Source organism: Dendroctonus ponderosae, unplaced genomic scaffold (genome assembly GCF_020466585.1).
Source record: "Dendroctonus ponderosae isolate FM_Combo_2020 unplaced genomic scaffold, Dpon_F_20191213v2 Dpon_F_20191213_1, whole genome shotgun sequence".
Lineage (NCBI taxonomy): Eukaryota > Metazoa > Arthropoda > Insecta > Coleoptera > Curculionidae > Dendroctonus > Dendroctonus ponderosae.
Window position 1 is genome coordinate 20,910,360 of NW_026017110.1, and position 19,317 is coordinate 20,929,676.

Below are 19,317 nucleotides of genomic sequence, written 5' to 3' on the forward strand. Positions count from 1 at the left end.
TTCTGTTGATATTGATTGATTGGTTTTTTGACGTTTTATCATTAAGGACATACAAGAAATCGTCTAATTGACTGATTGCTTCGACAAACAAAGAAAAAGTTAAGAATAAACATCAAAGGGCAGAAAAAAGAAAGATTAAATTGTGTACAAGAAATTTTGAATAATAAAAAAAAATGTTTGGAAAAATTTGACTGAAGAAACTTCAATTTTTCTGATGTGCCTTCACTATACCAACACTATAGCATATGGAAAAGACTATCATGGGGATTCTGGTTTGGTTTCTGAGAATTTTATACTTCACATGAAAGTTATTAAGTATATGTTGATGCTGTTTGATTTTTTAAAGACATGGCTTGTGTAAGTGTCATTAATTTCAGTATAACTCGCTTGGAATTTATTGTCTTGAACAAACGAAAACAGTAAGATGTATATGCGTAGCAAGTTTCATATTTGCACATCTGTGTCTCTGCGTTTTACCGTTAGTATTAACTTAATTTTAGGTCTCTTTCACGCTTTGAATAGGAGACAAATATATGAATATGTACAACATGTGGTTACAATGTCGGAGACTATTACATAGCTATCACGTACATTTGAACATCTATTGCTGTAACCTTTATGAATCAAGAGCTAAAAATTCAAAACACCAATGGGTATTAACAGTACATTTCATCTTCGAATGGACATTATTTCTAAGCGTTGTAAATTAAACTATAAATTTCGATTTTTAAAATGAAACGACAAATTCAAGCTGCTGTGCATAATGTATTGGCTAAATGAGTGTAAACTAGAAAACATGCTTATAAAAACTTACCAAAAATCGTTTAAAAACCTGCAGTACCTTCGACCCAAGATAGTTACAAAAGATTTGATATTTACGTAGGCAATGTTTTCACCTTAGCAGAAAGCAATTTTCAGCCACGACATCGAAAGCGACATGACGTGGAACCGGTATTCAGCGTTGCCAGACCTGCCAGACGAAGAACTTCGAAAGCGGTAGAATAGACAAAAAAAAACGGTAGATAATTTATTGTCCCTAACCTTATGTTTCTCCAATTTTTAAACGGTTTTTGAAGGTACTTTTGAAAAAAAATCGCCTTTTGAACAAAATATTTTATTAATAACTCAATTTACAGAAAATAACCGAGTTGTACTACTCTATCGAAACCTGCCAAATGACAAAATAGATGGCAGCAAAGCTACCAAAACGGGCAATTAAAAATAATCATTCCTTTGTACATAAGTTTTGCCTAACTAACAAATAAATTATGACAAAAACATATTTTTAAATATATCATAACTTGATGAAAACATGTTTTATTTTTCCAATTGATTCAAATAACTCATTCTGAGGCAGAAAAGCTATCAGACGCTTTGTACGTGTTACTATTAAGATATTTCAAGAGCTTTTTATCAATTTTTAAATTGAAGCATTCTCTGCAACCTATGTATTCTTTCGAATGCATTAGACCAACTAATACAATATACAATTGGTGGATAATAGATTTTTCCTTTGAATATAAAACTAACGTTAAGCGTTAACTAAGTTAGTTTTATGTTCAAAGGATTTTTCTGCTAAAACGTTAAAGCGGTAGACCTGGCAAGCCGGCCGGTATTACAACCAGTTGGGTACGTTCCATAGTTGCGGCTGTTCTCCCTTGTTTGTTGTACGAGTGCGAGTGAGCCAAATACAAACAACTCCACAACTGTCCACAACCATTTTCTGAACGTGATTAAATGCTTGACAAAGTCGAGGAAAAATTGTCAAAACCACATGTTTTCACTATTTTGTTTGAAGTTCATTTAGGAAGGATTTTATCGGTATTTCTTCAATTTTTTCCGTATTTCTCAGTGAAAAATAGAAAATTGTTCCAAATGAAAGTCGAAATAGAAGATATGGACGTCAGCACCATATGTGACTCAGTCGTAAGTTATGTACTATTTACATGCCATATATAGTTATAAAAACCTATGTCAGGTTGAGGTTAAATTTGTTTATCTTTTTTGCATAAACAATAACTTTTAAACTTTGATTTCAACCAAATTTAAGTTGAAAACTGATGAACATATCATTGGAGTCCCTTCGAATTTTCGGTTTTTGTTGTTTTGCCTTTAAGAACACTTTATATTAAGCAGTTTCAGCGAAAACAATTCCTGGATGGTCTAGTAATGAAGCCAAAAAACACAACAAACAACAACTTTTGAAATTCGCTTTCCCAAAAGCATTTATTTATTATTATCACGTTCTTTATTTTCAATAAAGTAGACTTGAAACATGAATTTAACCAGTTTCAGTGAGAAAATTCTTGTATCATCTATAAATTTTCCGAAAAACATTTATACACATTTAGTCAGATCTCTAGTAAAGGGTTATTGATTAAACTTGAGTTGGTTAAAGTTCTCAATACAAATTTCGGTATACGTTAAAGTCGCCAACTTTTGTTTTTCGTATATACAGGGTGTCCCATAAGCTCATGATCAAAAGGGTACTGCGATATTTTTTGGACCAAAAGAAGACGATCTGACTTAACTTTTATTAACCAAAAATGTCTGGCTCCTCTGTTATTGATGGTCCAAGTTTATCAAAATTTTTTTGAAACATCGGGAAAATTGTACGATGTATTTTAGTGAAACTCGCTGTGAATTTGTTGTTATGTAAGACTCATATTTTGATGAAACAATCGCGTTCAGCCGTTTTGGACAAGTGGTGAATTCTTGAGTGTCGTGGTACAAAAACTTTTTTTCGGTTGATGCACTAATCATTTGTTCACAATTTTGTTCCTTTTGTAAGATCTTGTAGCATTCGTAGTTTTTGCATAAAAAAAGATGTCTCTTTTCTAGTCTTGCTTTGTCTAGTCTTTGCTAGACATTTCTCTAGCATTAACGACTAGACATAGAAGTGACTAGAAGACAAATTGTCTTAGCAAAACCCTAATACCTAAAGAGCACAAAATTGTGAATAAATGATTAGTGCACCAACCTAAAAAAAATTAGTTGATTTCATCCTCCAACTAAAAAGTTCTGGTAGTTTTTGTACCACGAGACTTAAGAATTCACTACTTGTCCAAAATGGCTGAACTCGATTGTTTCATCAAAATATGAGTCTTACATAAGAATAAATTCACAGCGAATTTCACTAAAATACATCGTACCATTCTCTCAATATTTCAAAAAAGATCAATTTTTTGAAAAACTTGGACCATCAATAGCAGAGGAGCCAGACATTTTTTGTTAATAAAAGTTAGGTCAGATCGTCTTCTTTTGGTCCAAAGAATATCGCAGTACCCTTTTGATCATGAGCTTACGGGACACCCTGTATATACATATATAAATAATTTATAAAATAAGTAAGAATTTATAGAAATTTTGAATTTGTGGCAACAGTTTCTGTAAATTGACACTATTTTTGCAATTTTCATAACAATTGACTTGTTCATGATTTTACTACTTTTCTTGATGGTGTTTTCTGGGGATATGTAGTTTTGTACCACCTTTCGCTCAATAAACTTTGCAATTTTTTCCCACTTCATTTTAGTTGACTTTCTAAACACTTATCACCACGTCGTAGCAGCACCGGCAAAAATTATGACTGTGTAATGTTCCGAAACGTTAATGTGTAGCAAATCTCTGTCGATAAATTCCCATTTGGTGGAGATACCAGCTTAACAGTAGTAAAAAGAAACACTTAACCAATCGACCTAATAACTAAACAATACTAACAAGAACTAAAGTGTGAGCCAAAGCTAACCCAAATACATAAAAAATCAACTAGAAACAAAATATAGATTTGGCAAATGCGCGAAATTTTTGGAACTGAGTGGCCATGACGTCTTTGTATATAGAGATCATACACGTCATGACGTCCTTTGTTTTCTTATGGAAAAGTAATGATTTGCAATGAATGATAAATGATTGAAAAACGCATGACCCGAAGAAACACACCTACATGAAAGCATGGCGTTTCCATTAACATTAAATTAAAAGTTTTTCTCGCCAAATTTATGCACAAGGCAAGGTTTTACTCGTTGAAACTCACAGGTAACTTCGAATTTCTCCGGCACGGGCGACACGATAATCTTTCTTTTTTCCTTAAAGCGAATGAGCTTTTTCATAGATGGTATATATTTTTCTATTGATGTATTCCACGTTTTTTACAGTCGTCACTGGTAGAAGGATGTCGCTTGCCCGTCCAAATGAAAGGTACAGCAGACTGGCGTAAGTGATCTATACAGATATTGAATCCGTCATGTAAGGACTAATAATGTTTTTTCTAGCTCTAGCCGAAATAATCAGTCTCAAAGACATTCAAGGGACAAAGTGGTATTATGTTCACTATGTAGACTGTAAGTATATCACAGAAGCAAAATTTTGGTCCTTTCTTCTAGTCAATATTGGCAAGAATCCAACTATTACTATAGTTGGATATATTCGTTTAAATTTTCTAGTTAATAAGCGGTTAGACGAATGGGTAACCGAAGAATGTTTGGACACTAGAAAAGTTCATTTTCCCCGAAAGGATGCGGCTCCTGGAACAGGTGTAACCACACCAAAAAAGATTCATATTGGGAGCGGAATTGGAGGTGGAATTAATAGTGGATTAAGTACCAGTGCTCAAACCTCCAGACCATCCAGTCCCATTTTAAGTAATACGGATTTGTTGAACGGGAATGCTGTGCTTGCTGCTGCTTTGCAAAACAAAATAAACAGGTAAATATAAAAATTAAAAAATGAAAAATCGGGCAGAAAGACCGATTGGGTCGATAGCCTTTTTCTGTAGGAAATAAAGATTATTTATATATATATAAAATCATTGCGAAACCATTTAACTCACTAACCAGAGTTTGGGCTGTGATTGTCTTAATTTAAGACTGACAACAGCTTTCCTGCTGGAAATCTATTTTAAAGGCCAAATGCTTATTTTGTGGAACTGGAAACTTTGCAGACTAACTTGGAAGATTGAGAATAGTTTTTTTTTATGAATACAACTAATAAAACGTTAACTGATAAAGTTAATAAACAATTGATGTTGCTCTAGCTCGAAAAATTAAAACCAATTTTTACAATTACAGGAAGAAAAAAGGTCCTTCGCTCGAAAGTGAAGATTCACAAGATGGTCCTTTGGTTCAACCGCAACAGCCTCAAGGTCCACGACAGTCTGGTAGCATGGTTTCACATCATGATGACATCGTAACTAGAATGAAGAATATCGAGATGATCGAATTGGGGCCACATCGAATTAAACCTTGGTATTTCGCTCCATATCCTCAGGTAAGATATTATATCTTCTCCTAATAGCCAGGTTTTTGTGCGTCCCTGGATGGAGCTGCTACAGCAGGAACGTTTCGGTTTTAAGTTCAGTGATAAACAGTGTTTTAATTTCAATTAATTAATCAAATATTTGATTATTTTTGCAGTCGTTTAAAAATATAGAAAAACAAAAATTTGTGTTCCGAGGCTAGCGAGAAAAAGAAGCGTTATTTTTTCAGTACTGTTGACAGACATTTTTAGTTATACTGGAAAGGCTAAAGGGTAAATTTAAGAAAACTTGAATACATTTATAACTTTACACAACCGTAACAATTAGATCAAAATTCTGTTTTTTAATTTTCATCACAAACTTTGCCCATATTGTTATATTGAAGTTCGTTTAATTTAAAATTTTTGATTTGCTGCCCGGACTTAAAACCATTTGAGATGAATCTGAGTAAGTTTGTAACGGAGAAAACTAACGACGCACATCCGGCGGTAGCAATTTTCTTGATAAATTAATCTGGGGACAAACTGTATAAAAATCTAATAGAAATTTATAATTGGTACGGTACTAACACTCTTATTTGTTTAGGAAATGGTAAATTTAGCCTGTATTTACATCTGTGAGTTCTGTCTAAAATACCGTAAAAGTAGAAAGTGTCTTGAAAGGCACGTGATCAAATGCAATTTGAGACATCCTCCGGGAAATGAGATCTACCGAAAAGATAACATTTCATTCTTCGAAATCGATGGACGAAAGAATAAGGTGTATGCTCAAAACCTCTGTCTGCTTGCCAAGTTGTTTCTTGATCATAAGACTCTTTACTACGACACGGACCCATTTTTGTTTTACGTGATGACGGTATTCGATCATCGGGGGTTCCATATCGTTGGATATTTTTCGAAGGAAAAAGAATCGACAGAGGATTACAATGTTGCTTGCATACTCACTTTGCCGCCATTTCAACGAAAAGGATATGGAAAACTGCTCATTGAATTCAGTAAGCTCATCAGCTAATTTATTCGGTTATTTTGATGATTCAATGCTGTCTTGTAGGTTACGAATTATCAAAATTTGAAGGAAAAACAGGCTCACCAGAAAAACCTTTGTCGGATCTAGGGTTGTTGTCATACAGGAGCTACTGGGCACAAACTATACTGGAGATCCTTCTTTCTATTAAGCCAGTGGGCGAGAATGAAAAACCCCAAATCACCATTAAGTACGTTTTACCGTCTGAGTTCAAAAAATAAATTACGAAAATATTTATTTATAGTGAAATCTGTGAACTGACGAGTATTAAAAAGGAAGACGTAATATCTACGCTTCAAAACTTGAACCTGATTAACTACTACAAGGGTCAGTATATAATAACGCTCAGCAAGGAAATTATTCAGCAGCACTACGGAGCTATGCAGAGTCGAAAAATAAGAATTGACTCTAAATCGCTTCATTGGACACCCAAAGATTGGGGTAAGCGTGCCAAATGGTAAAATAATTTGTGCAAGATAATATTTATGTACATAGCAAAAAGTCTTGATGGTTAGGATACAAATGTGAGATTTTTATTTCTAATTTATATGTGAAAACTTTGAGAAACATATTTGTTTTGATAGTACATATGTTACATTGTGTGAAATCTAAAAGTGATATAATGTAGTTTTTATTTAAATAAAATTGTAACACAGATGAACTATTTTTAATACGTTTTTGCCAACATTGCCGCTGCGAAAAAGATATAAAATTACTGAACTGAACTGATACGGGGTCTTGAGTGTTGACCGTTTTAATTCTTTTTGCCTGATTTATTTTATATTTTGTTTGACTGATGTAGGAAATAACAACGTTGACCCATGAGTACAAGAATTAGTTATGTTCAAACAAAAAAATACTTTATTATTGTAGTTCTATACACTTAAGCAACTTTGAATCAAATTTATCCATGTTTAGCTTGGAAATGTGTAATTGAAATGTTTAGTTTCGACGATTTTGCATTTAAGTACATAGAGTTGATAATACTCATATATGCTTCAAATTTACATGAAATATGTTATAGACAAACCGCCGCCGATGCATGAGCTACTTACAATAAATACTTATGATAATGCCTTATAATGGATGAAACAAAATAAATATAATTTATTTAAATAAATAATACTACTACTACTACTACTACTACTACTACTACTACTACTACTTCCTCCATAAGGCTATTCATGAATTATCACGGTTAATTTTTATAATAAATATTAGAGGTAATTTTCTAACAATAACACATAGATAGGTACATTACAAGCACTAAAAGCCGAGTTTACATAGAATAAATCTCAGACAGAAAGCTTTTGCATTATTTACTATAGTTAAACAGTGTTACTGAGTATGCATTGACCGGCCAAAAAAGCATCCTGCGTACACATATACATAAATTTGGAGCGATAACTGACTGGTTTTCATATAGCAAACGCTATATTTTAGTTTGTTCTTATTAATTCTTAAGTTTTATGCTGCAAATAATGTTGTCGATTATCAAAATCGTTAAAATAGTTCAGTGGGAAATCTCATTGATCCCGTCAAGGTAACGGCCAAGGCAATCCCGAAAAATCCACTGGACCGCCTAAACCAGCGTCTGCCTCTAACAGACTCATAATCACCGCCATGGCGGCTTCGTCGTTTCCATCCATACCGGTTACTCCATTACTCTGGTTTGGTGACTGATGGACATCGTCATTCGAAATCATGTTAATGATTTCTGAGGGGTTTTCAGATGTGTTTGAAACGTTCAACACTGGAATGAATAACAATTGTGAATTATGTAAAAGTTGCGTGTCTTTGTGGGGTTGTTAGAAGTTGCAATGTCGGACGGTTATTGGATGAGTAGATGACCGTAGGACGATAGCGATTAATTGCCGATTAAACTGACTGAAACTGAGAAACTACTAAACACGATTTAATTAAATGGCTTAAGAATGAATTAATTTCAAGTGTGATCACTTCTCTAAGGAAGAATTTGGAAGAACCAGCTTTGCTTTCTTCTGGACAGACATACTTCAAACATGTTCATTTGACGAATTAATTAGTGAAGATTGTACTATATTTGTTTTCAATTTATATTGCTTGGACGGAAAATGGCCGGTTGGGATTGTGTATTCATAACATTCCTTTTAATTATTTACTAAGATTTAATCACAGGTTGATGTTAAAAGGAAGTTTTCTGTTGAATAGAGCTGATAGTGGTACAGATGGATTAAATCTTCAACTCTTACTGAACACTGAGTACATTCAGATCACCGAGATGAAATAAAATTTGCACAGAACCTTTAAATGTGTGAGCCCTTGTTTCTTTGAAACTTGAAACGATCTTAATTTTTATCGTAGTTAATATGTCGAAGATGGAACCTTAGGTCTCCGCCTGAAAGGAAAACTTTATGCTTGTTTGACGTTTTGCATTCTAAGTTTTGAAGAGCGCAATTCAATTTACAACCACAAATAAGCTGTAACGCTGACCATTTAGCAACGGAAAAGCATCTCGATTTCGATTAAGAAAGGTTATTGAGTGATACCTGCATGAGAGATGGTACCTGCAAAACAAATATTGTGATTCTAAAACGGGCCCCATTAAAAAGTTCTTAATTTCAATTTATTTACAGATATTTCTTGTTTTTCTCTAAAGTAATCGCATTTAACTCGACCTGAATTTCACCGTATTCGCTCCGCTAACATGGCTCCAAATTGAAACATCCTGCTTCTACAGTGTAAAGTATTTTCAGCGCTGTAAGTTGATTTTTTTGTTTATGAAAAAGTCTAGAAGAGAACCCGTTTTAGCACCATCTTTATGATTCCACCCTTCTTCAACAAATTATATATATTTAGGACACTATTTCGATTTAGTTAGGTGTGTATTCAGATATATTTTCAAATTTTGTAAACTTACCCGGTTCATTAACGACACCGTTAATATTCACATTATTCGTTACGCTTTCAAACGGTTGAGTATTTTGAACGAAACTTGACATAACTGCAGAGTCTCTGAAATTGTCCGAATTGGAGACGCTGGTAGAAATTTGGGCCTAAAAGCATATAGAAATACGTTGCAAGTTTGACTATGTGGCGTTTGTGATTATCAGGTGGATTGGTTACTCACGTCTCCATTAGGTAAACCTGATATGCTCGATTCTGGACTCGGACTGTTAGAACAAGAATCCGGGTTTCGTCGCTGCGAATCCATCAACAATTCGGCGATTTGTTTGCCAATTTTGCTTGCTTCGACATGCGAATTGATCGCAGTCTGGATGTCTTTATCATAGACTATAAAATATTGCCGATTTATTTATTTAAAAGACAAATTTTCAAAACTGATACATTAGTACCTATTGTGCAGTTTTGCACTCTAAAATTTAGCTGTGAAATCTTACCGTTCGAGAAAAATTCATAATTTTCAATGTTTTCCGTCCTACCCGCCGTACTTTCCACCATTCGAAAATCACTTCTGAAATCATACAATGTGTATATTGAGTCGAGACTTTTCAATTCCCTGGAAGTTTTCGTGATCATTAAACAACACTTACAGAACCAAGTTGTTCTTGGATATTACATATTCAATTTCTTTCGTCCATGGATTTTTAAAAGATCTCCATTCGCTCTGCAGCCTGACGAAACCCCCTTCTTTAGTCCGAAACCTCGAAACAACAGAATATTTTTAGGCATATGCAACTCTTTAAGTGCTCAAAGTTTATTCATATGTTAGTATATTACCTATAAACATTAGTACGGACATATTCACTTGTTTGAAGCGCCATTTTATGTTTGTCGGCCAAAAGAGGAATGTCGTCGTTATGATAATACTCGTACATGCTGGTACCCAACATTTCTTGCGGCAGATATCCAAGAACCAAAGTAGCTCTGTGGGATTTAATTGAGGATTTAATTAAGGATTTTTAGGGCTGATATTTTTGTGGTACGCACCTTTGATCTACGAATATAAACTTTCCATCCAGGGCATGTCTGGACATGAACTGGATAGGCCTGATTTTAGTGCTATTATGGCTGCTGACTGCCACAGTGGAAATGTGAGGCAAAATTCGCCCAATTGCAACTAAACAGGATAAGTTGCACGAATCAGAATCCCCGTCTTCCTGTTCTTCCACCCCTATTTTGGCTGGAGCCCATGATTTTAGATAGCCAGTGCATTGGATTACGTTGAACTTTTTATCTAATTTAACAAACAAATTAACTTTTATGTGTTCAGAGTTTCTGCTGTGGGTATTTTCATTTCATTGCATTTACCAGAGTTAAGTTTAGTCGTTCTCCGTTGGGAGCCAGTAGTCGTGTCAGCTTCTTCTTTGACTTGTGAGGCCATCCGGCACTTCATTCTGCAAAAAAACGACCTTCTGGCACCCGGGCATAATCTCGAAGCTCCATGGGGAACATCGGTTTTGACTGGTAGCATGGCTAGGGCAAAAACGCTAATTTGGATAACTAATTAATTAGTTTTTATATATCTAATTCAAGTAACTTAATTTTAAATAAAATACTTTTACTAATGAACACTTGTTTCCAATTTTATTAAAAATATTAAATATATCCATTATAGCGCCACCATACAATTTGAACCTTTCCTGTGACATTTGAGAAAACCTTACCTACAACTCTTTGCAACAAGCCTTATATCATATCTATAACTACTAGGTTGGGCTGTTAGTGCCGTCAAAAAATTAACTGAATTTGGGTATGGTTTCGCCATGTTAGAGTGACCCTTTATTTATGTTTGAGTGACCCACTCAAAAAAATTATTTTCGCAAATCCTTTATATTTTGAATTTTCAGCTATATCAAAAAGAAAACAATAATAACAATTAAAATAAGGAATTTTTTTTCTCTCAATAGCACTTGACACTGACTATTGTGTGAAAGTTCTAACCGCTTGATTCGATTTTTTCAATCACCCTTTAAAGCGTACATTTTTAGTCTCAAATCGGCTCTAAAATTCTTAACTAAGTTTTTTGCTTTTACTTGTAGACTTGAATTAGTCGGCCAAAGCTCTAGCGTTAAAAAAGTCGTCAATTATTCTTTTGAAACTCAAACATTTATTCAAAATTTTACTTGTTAATTAATTTGTATATTCATAATTAATCGCTTTTTAACATTTTTCCAATAGTAGATACTAATTTTGACTTTATATTTTTTACACTGTTTATTTTTTGGTGCTTCGAAGAAATTACTTTGTTTATTCGTGAAAGATAAAAGCGATAATTGACGACGAAAATCGTATTTGGAATTCGGAATCTATTTTTAACACATAAAATATCATATATTTTAAATTTATTTCAAACGTGATTTTTAAGTCTTGTTGATTTTTTCAGACGTTTTTTGGGTAGACTGACGATTTTACAATACTTCAATTTCCAATCATAATAACAGATTTCAGGGTTTTTGAGTGACTGTCTGAATCGTGTTAGGATCAGTTGTGGAAAATTGTTATAATTTTTCTGAAATATATTAAATTGCATTTTAATTACTCACTTTTGGCATCAATGAGTCTCTCTCGAGGATTTAAATCAGATGAGGACAATTGTTCTTTGACTTTGGCTACATCTTTAGGGTGTAGAATATCAAAGAGACTTTGTCCGAGAAGGTCAGTCTGCAGCAACAATAACAAATGCAGTATTTTCAAGTAAACTTACTCGATTCGATAAATGTATATTACCTGGCTGTAGTTTAGAACCTTCGAAACTGATTGTGACACGTACAAAATCCTCCCTCTGTCGCAACCAACCACGAAAAGAAAACCATCAGCAGCCTAAAAGTTACAGATAAAAATAAAACAGATTGTTTCTGATCCACTCGTTCGAGCTGTTTAATCTTTACCTGTAAAATTAAGTTCTTCAATTCCTGATCTGTTAGAAACGAAGGTTTGTAATGGCCCTCAGTATACGAATGGACTGCGCCTCTTATTGTTTTTATATGTTGCACGGCCATTCGTAAAACCGTCAGTTTGTCCAGTTTTCGGGACATTGCATGGCACATGGGGATCATGGCAGACAATTCCGTAATGTAAGTGTTCATTTTGTCGCGTCGTCGTTTTTCTATTTCGCTATGATTTTGCCTTTAACAAAAATAACATTTTGTATCAAAGATCTCTTTTGCGAATTACTGCTTCTATCTTATAATTCGCGAGCGGATTGTGCAAATTTAAGAAGCATGGTGATTGGAAGCAAACATTTTTTATAAACAAGTAAATATCCGTTTTGCCATGTTCAAGATATAGTCCACAAAGCTATAACATTTGATTGAACAAGAAGACGTTGATCTGCGGGCCATTTTATTCAAACAGATAAGAAATGAGTAATTTTTGGAAACATATAACATTTAAGTGTGGATCGAGAGTTTTTTCAGTTTCGATGATTTTGCTACTGTTTTAATAATAAGCATCGTAGGTAATCGGATGTTCGAATTTATTAAACGCAAACATTTATTTCAAAATAAAAAATAATTACATATAATTCATGTGACCAAAACATTTTTGCTGTTTGCAACTGTCGCGATAAGAGGACAATCGGCCATTTGTTTAGAAGTGATTTTTGATTTAAAATCATCTCGGAGATAAGTTTCTTACAGTTTTATCAATAAAAAGTCAGTAAAAAAAACGTATTCCGTTTTAATCAAACTCTCCAAAACGAGGTTGTCTTAAAATCCAGCCATAACTTAAGACATATTAACATAATAACGAATAAAATTTGTCAAATCCGTCGGTTTATTAACCAGGGTTGTTCAAATAATCGCATTTAGGTCTCAGGACTTTGTGTAAAGATTCTACAGCTTCGGGTACAATATGTAGATACTTGTAGTAAATAGTGTAGAACTTGCAGTAAATACCGACTGAAATAGGTAATTTTAAATCGCGTGCTTTAGTTTGAAGAACCTACAGTTGTCTGCTAGTGATTAAGTATGAGCACACATTATTTGATATTGCAATACTGCACAAAAATGAACCGTTAGCAAAATTATGAAATTAATTTGTTATTAAATAATCTAACCTTAGGTTCTAACGGTATAATGCATTCTTTCACCCGATTTATCTGTCTTAGTGACCTTCTATGAAAAAAACATTTTAAACGGTGACTTGGTAAGGATTAAACGGTTCATTCTCCTGGGAACAGCAGCAACATTAATATGTCAATGTTGGAGGAATTAATTTATATAAATTATTTATTTTTGTTGAAGTTTTGATCCAAATTCATCGTGTCCATTACATTCTCATTGTCATCTAAATTTCCACGAATTTCTTTCTAGCTTACCCATTTGAATATCCCGCATATTGTGGTTAGTAATGTACAAATCTAGATAACGTAATTAATAACTTACATTGAACTTAAAGAAAATTATAGCTTTTCCAGCTTTTCAGTGGCATATTTATGCATTTCAATTAAAAACAATAAAAAACGCAATTTATTTGTGCTGAATGTAAATAATTCAAGAAACCAACAGTGGGTGTGACGAGAAAAAATGCAGTTTATGACTTTTATTCTTGTAAGATTGTAACGGTTCTATTTGTTTACTGCCTAGAGTTATTACTAATACAGGATGATTATAGGAAAAACATTTTCAGTTGAAAATCATTGATTACTACTGTGTACACATTTTTGCTATTAGCGAAAGCAGTAAGAAATTTAATTTAAAACATGAAGGTGCGTTTTTCCTCTTCTGTTTTTTATGTTGAAAATATGTTTATTTCAGTATATCATCGTTTGTTGAGGTTTTTATTTATTAATATAATGTGATTTTTTAGCTATTTACTGAAGAACAAATAATTAAATAATTATTTGTAAGCATGTCTATTTTTCGGTCCAGGCCTGTGAACTCAAAATTTTATGTTTAATGAAAGACTACTGAATGACATTGATACTTGCAAATCTATATAGACTTGAAAAATTTACACTTTCTTCATAGACATCCTGTATTTTAAGGCGTCTGTCGATTTTTCTGTTTTTTTATTCGCAACTTTTCAGTACTTTAAACTTCAATTAATTGATTGATTGATAAATCCTTAAATTTGACTTGGATTTTTAATTTAAATTTCTGTATTGCACATATTTCAGGACCAATATATTCAGCCAGAAATTACGTTTTTTAAATTGAATAAATTGTGAATTTTTGGAACTCTAACCGCTGATTTGCGACGCGTGAAGTCAGTAGACGTTATTTTTTGCCGTGATTATTATTTTCCTTTTACTTTCGATTGATCATTCACACTGTAATGGCATAACTGTAAAACAGTGCAAGCCAGATCGCCTTGAACTTGATTTTGTATTGTGCCGTTGCATTGGGTTCGCCTAACTGCATTACTGTTCCGTAGAATGCAATTACGTCAGTTATATTCTATTTATGTTCCATATCAGATTTTCACTCTTTTTATTTAATTATTCGAACATGAAACTAAAGTTTGAGAGCTTCACAAATTTAACTGTGTCTCAATATGATTGATTATCCAATTGAACTTCCCAACTATCTGAACTTTGAGTAATCATTTTTTTAAATGTACCATTTACTTACTTTTTATTTTCGTCGGTCTTTGTAGATTTTGCATCTTCTCCGTTGTCATCATCTACATCGCTGATGTCACTGTAACCAGTTGTGATTATTTAAAATATCTTAAAGTATGGGTGTGCTTGCGCGTATATATAATCACCAACAGTATTTAATAACTTGTGAGTGTAATAAAGTTTTTCGGAGTTTTAGGCCATCGCTCAAAATAATTTCTTTCCGTGCAAACGAATCGCTTGCATCCTCAGAAATTTCCCGCTGGACAACTTAGTTCAGGGTAAGCTTTCGAGCTGAAGTTGTAAGCCCCTGATGCATGCGAAACATTAGGAGTAAGTTCTTTCCGACAACTTAAAAGTGCCAAAAATTCACCAGTTTCTTTCCAGTCTGTGTTCGAATGCTTCTTCTATTTAGATATTTAAAATCATGCTTCCACTTCTTATCAACATGTCTATGACTTGCATTAACAATGCGGTAAGATGTTTAAATTTACACCACATTAATAACAAGCAGTTCAAAAATTTGAAACCCTAGAACTCAAAACATCCATAATTTTCGTAATAGTTCACACGTTCACCGTTGAACAATACACAGTTAATTAAAGTTATGCCCTTTGAAGTAGGACTATGAAAGGATTCTCTTAAGAAGTTCTGTCGCAACTGCTGTTTATGTTTATGCTTTATTCGATAATGGGTCAATTGTTTCACCTTGTGCACAAACACTTCGAAGAAAAAGTGACTGCAAAAGTTAAAAACTTTCCTGAATTCAAAAGTTACATACTGTGAGATTTTAAATATTATATTTACTGTTAAGTTTCGCTAAATGCAAAATACATTAGCAACTTAAGAGGAAAGTAAATAAGTTATTTAACATAATTTATATCTTGTTATGTAACACTTTCGTTGAATAGTTTGTACTTTCAATACATTTCGTAACTTTGATATTGGGAAGTAATCAGAACCCCGAACAGTGAGCACACATCTTAGACGTGAAGTCCCTCAGGTGCTTATTTCCCATGGATACCATGTATGATCAAAGATATTTTGATTAGATTTTCCCGTTTATACAAAGAGAAGTTACTAGATTGACTTAGTTATTAACTATGCTGCGTTCTACTTACTGAAATGAGGCTTTTCTTTTTCGTTTGACTGTCGGGTTTAGGGTGGTGTCCACACCCTGACCCTCCATCATGGAGGAAGTACATGTCGAACTGGGCAGGGAGGCCGAATATGAAAAGGAGGACGAACATGGATCCCTATACAAAATCGAATCAATCAGTTTAAGGTTTTCGCAGTTTAACGGCTGTTCGTGCGGTTTTCGTTGACTTTTTAAACTTCCAGAGCTATTTGATCTAATTGAATAAAATGCTGACCTGGGTTTACGTTTTTGAGGACCTTGAACTAGACTTTGAACTTAAAATAATCTAAATTTAACGCGACTGGTTCGCATTCAACGTAATAAGATTATTACGATGACACAATAGGTCTTCGCAAATCCATAAATAATTAGAAATAACAGAAAACATATTTTGCTCGTTTTTAATTATTAATCAAGTTTGCAAAACAACCAAGTACAAATGCACGATTTGCGATTTAATCTAATAAAAGTTAAAACGGAATATAATTTATTAAGATAAAGTTTAAAATTGTCAAAAAACTCGCTGAAAACATATGCAGTTGGTCCTACTTATAATTTACATAAACAAGAATGAACATGTAGTTGGAAAACTTACTCAGCGATATTGGTCAACTCATAGTAAGTCGGCTGGTAGTTGCCGATGGGTTGGGGTGGCAAGTTATGCTGCACTATCGTCGGTTTCAGTTCGTCCAAAGAGATAAAATCCCGTTCATCATCAGGTGGAATATGAAAGAGCCGCGAATATGGTATATCCTGGACGGAGAAATTGCGCGCCACCATTTTTAGCATGTTAATGGGTTTTCTAGTATTAACTCGTTGAACAATTCAGCCGATACTTCAGTGAAGATTTTAGCAGATGTAAGAAAAGTATTTCCGCACTTTGCCTAATGGGGTCGAAAATTATTATATTGCCGCTTTACATATTCTAAAGAACAGTTGGATGAATTTAAAAAAACTGCATGTAGTTAGAGTTACCAGCTAAATAAGCTGTAGTTGTAGGTTGCAATCAGAGCTTGTTTCAGTTTTAGCTTACTTTGCGCGCTTGAAAGAAAATGCATAAAAAAAAATTAATTAACCCAATGCTATTGTATATGATCCTGTGCGCATCTATTGAAGTTATGTCGTTATGTTCACCTCACCAAACGCATAAAGAAACTTCATCTCTTCAACTCACTAAGATTCATCGAAGTACGCAAATACTAAACGCGTTGGTGCCCGTGCGACATTCAAATGTTTAGGAGCGCGATCGAGCGCACTTTTAAATAAATCCCTGGTTAACGCTGTTGGCGTAAATGTCCCCAATAAAGCGCTGTGATTGGTTGCGGTGGCGAAAAAACAGACAAAGTTTTTGGTAGTCATGACTACTAGGTGGTGTGTAGGAATGATTAGAAAGCGCGTACTTGAGAGGGATGGTTTTTCGTTTATTTATTAAATGGTTTGCTAGAACTTTGACAGAAACAATAATTTCTGGGTGTTGACAAATATCGCTAGAAACAAGTTACAAAAAATAATAACTTTTTGATGGTTAATTTTTAAGTAGTTTATCTTTAAAAATATGTTCGTATTCGAAGTTTTCAGGATGGGTTTTAAAAATTTAATACGGATTTACTTATGTTTTTTTGTGGCGAAATACAATTTATACAATTGTGTATAGAAATTGCAAAAATCTAGTCATTATTTACGGTGGAATACTAATACCGACAGGAATTTTTAACAGGTTTTAAGTCAGTTTTTGAAACCGAATTTGTTCATATCGAGCATAGAGGTAATACATTTTAAAATATTTAAAGTGAGCGTGGAATTCAAATAGAACTTATATACACTTTTTCTTTGAGAAAAAATTCAACGTTAAAATTTTTTTTTGTTGATATTTATGTGTAAATTTTAACTAAAACAATAAACCGTCTGTCGTTCCCAACTTGATTTAGCAGATAGGAAGTTTTTTTTAACTCGTATAGTCGTACGCGGTTCCGCTCTGTAGGTAGGTACATCTAAACTTATACTTTACTCAATTGTGGTACTTGCCACAACAGTGCTTATTTAAAATGTATATTACTACAAATTACTATAAAAAAGATAAAAGTTCTCCCAAGGATTCTGTACACTTTGCAGCCCTAAACGCTGTTTTCGATACTGCCCAAATGACGACATATTCTCTAATGGAATTTTTTCGAAGGTCTAAAAATTTACTTGGGTAAGCATGTTGGGCTCAAATTATTTACAGATTGTTCGTAAAAAAATGTAAAATTTGTCATATTAAATATTAGGAAAATTTGTTTAAATTTTCTCGATTTTTTCGGAAAAGCGTATTTAGTTTCAAAATAAGTATTATTTTTGTTGAGAAGAAAACACTTTTTCATACTTAGTATTAGAAAGCCTTCTTATAATAATATATGGCTCCTGTCTGACGGAAAAGAAAAGTTTAGGTTGTAATACTTAAATTATATATTAATTATAAACAACAGACATTGAAAAAAATCAAAAAAGTGCATATTTTAATGAAGTGAAATCTGTTCATTTCAGGACAGTAAGCTAATGAAACTGATACTTATTTTTGTATCTGTACACGCTGCTGTAAGAAAAATGGGAGTTTTTAGATTTATATATCGTCACAATATGAAAAGTGCGCTAATTCATTTTCCGAAATCAATACTTTGATGGCATCTGCATTAAGCACGTTAAATATCTACGATTTCGTGTAAACAATGCATCTTAAAAGTAAACAGAGACCAACTGTCGAAAATATTAACGTCGGTGAAAATGTTGCTTTAAAAAATGACTTGAAATATGATAACTATTTTAGCGCGAAAAACAATCCAAGTGATATATGGAACAAAAAAAACACAGAATAACAACAGTCATTTAGATAATGAAAGAGCTGAAAGCGAATACAGATATGAAAACGATGTAGATCACAAACCGACTAAGTTAAATTGACGACTGGGAATATAAAAGTAAGAAGAAGAAAATTAGAAAAGGAGACATGTGTTTGGGAAGAAAAGGCAATACATTTACAGTTAAAAGATACAGAAGAGGTATACAAAAGCGCTACTATTGTTCAAAGGATAAAACTTTCTGTATTTTAATGTTTTAAACATAAAGAAGAATAAATACAACACCCCAGATAGCACAAAATATTACATACATATTTAGAAAATATTTATATGTTTGCTAAATATTTCAGATCGAAAGCAAATATTTCTTAAATATTATTTTTTAAATATTTGTTTCTAATATTTAATTAGCATGAAACAAATAAGTTATTAATAATTTTCTTATTACATAATACTTTTTGTACCTATATATAACAACCATAACACCCAAAAAGTTACTAATATATTATTTTTAATAAATGTGAACAAACTTTAGAACATATTATCTGAATTTTCATTGATC

The 19,317-nt window shown here is 33.1% G+C and overlaps 3 protein-coding genes across 4 annotated transcripts in view; 1 reads left to right on the forward strand and 2 right to left on the reverse strand.

Moving 5' to 3' along the window:
- Positions 1 to 920, reverse strand: part of LOC109534435 (protein transport protein Sec61 subunit gamma) — a 4,607-nt gene extending 3,687 nt beyond the window's left edge. The window contains exon 1 of the mRNA XM_048670098.1: positions 815 to 920. The gene's annotated coding sequence lies outside the window, so the exon portion shown is untranslated. The remainder of the gene's footprint in view (positions 1 to 814) is intronic.
- Positions 921 to 1,721: 801 nt separating this feature from the next.
- Positions 1,722 to 6,937, forward strand: LOC109534434 (histone acetyltransferase KAT5). Its single transcript, XM_048670087.1, has 8 exons — positions 1,722 to 1,926; positions 4,158 to 4,215; positions 4,275 to 4,343; positions 4,446 to 4,707; positions 5,070 to 5,268; positions 5,843 to 6,251; positions 6,308 to 6,470; positions 6,525 to 6,937. The coding sequence occupies exons 1-8, from the start codon at positions 1,738 to 1,740 to the stop codon at positions 6,739 to 6,741; spliced, it is 1,566 nt and encodes a 521-aa protein (XP_048526044.1). The 5' UTR covers positions 1,722 to 1,737; the 3' UTR covers positions 6,742 to 6,937.
- Positions 6,938 to 7,737: 800 nt separating this feature from the next.
- Positions 7,738 to 17,161, reverse strand: LOC109534433 (protein cycle). 2 transcript variants are annotated; one of them, XM_019900102.2, is made up of 14 exons: positions 16,517 to 17,161; positions 15,905 to 16,039; positions 14,797 to 14,865; positions 12,112 to 12,349; positions 11,951 to 12,043; positions 11,767 to 11,884; positions 10,532 to 10,696; positions 10,211 to 10,457; positions 10,001 to 10,147; positions 9,814 to 9,924; positions 9,661 to 9,734; positions 9,390 to 9,553; positions 9,180 to 9,315; positions 7,738 to 8,033 (listed from the first exon to the last, which is right to left on the reverse strand). In XM_019900102.2, exons 1-14 carry the CDS (start codon positions 16,708 to 16,710, stop codon positions 7,819 to 7,821), a joined length of 2,106 nt encoding a protein of 701 aa, XP_019755661.2. In that variant the 5' UTR covers positions 16,711 to 17,161; the 3' UTR covers positions 7,738 to 7,818. The 2 variants fall into 2 exon arrangements, with proteins under 2 accessions (XP_019755661.2, XP_048526015.1); XM_048670058.1 differs by lacking the exons at positions 7,738 to 8,033; positions 9,180 to 9,315; positions 9,390 to 9,553; positions 9,661 to 9,734 and having other exon boundaries at positions 9,748 to 9,924.
- Positions 17,162 to 19,317: the final 2,156 nt, after the last annotated feature.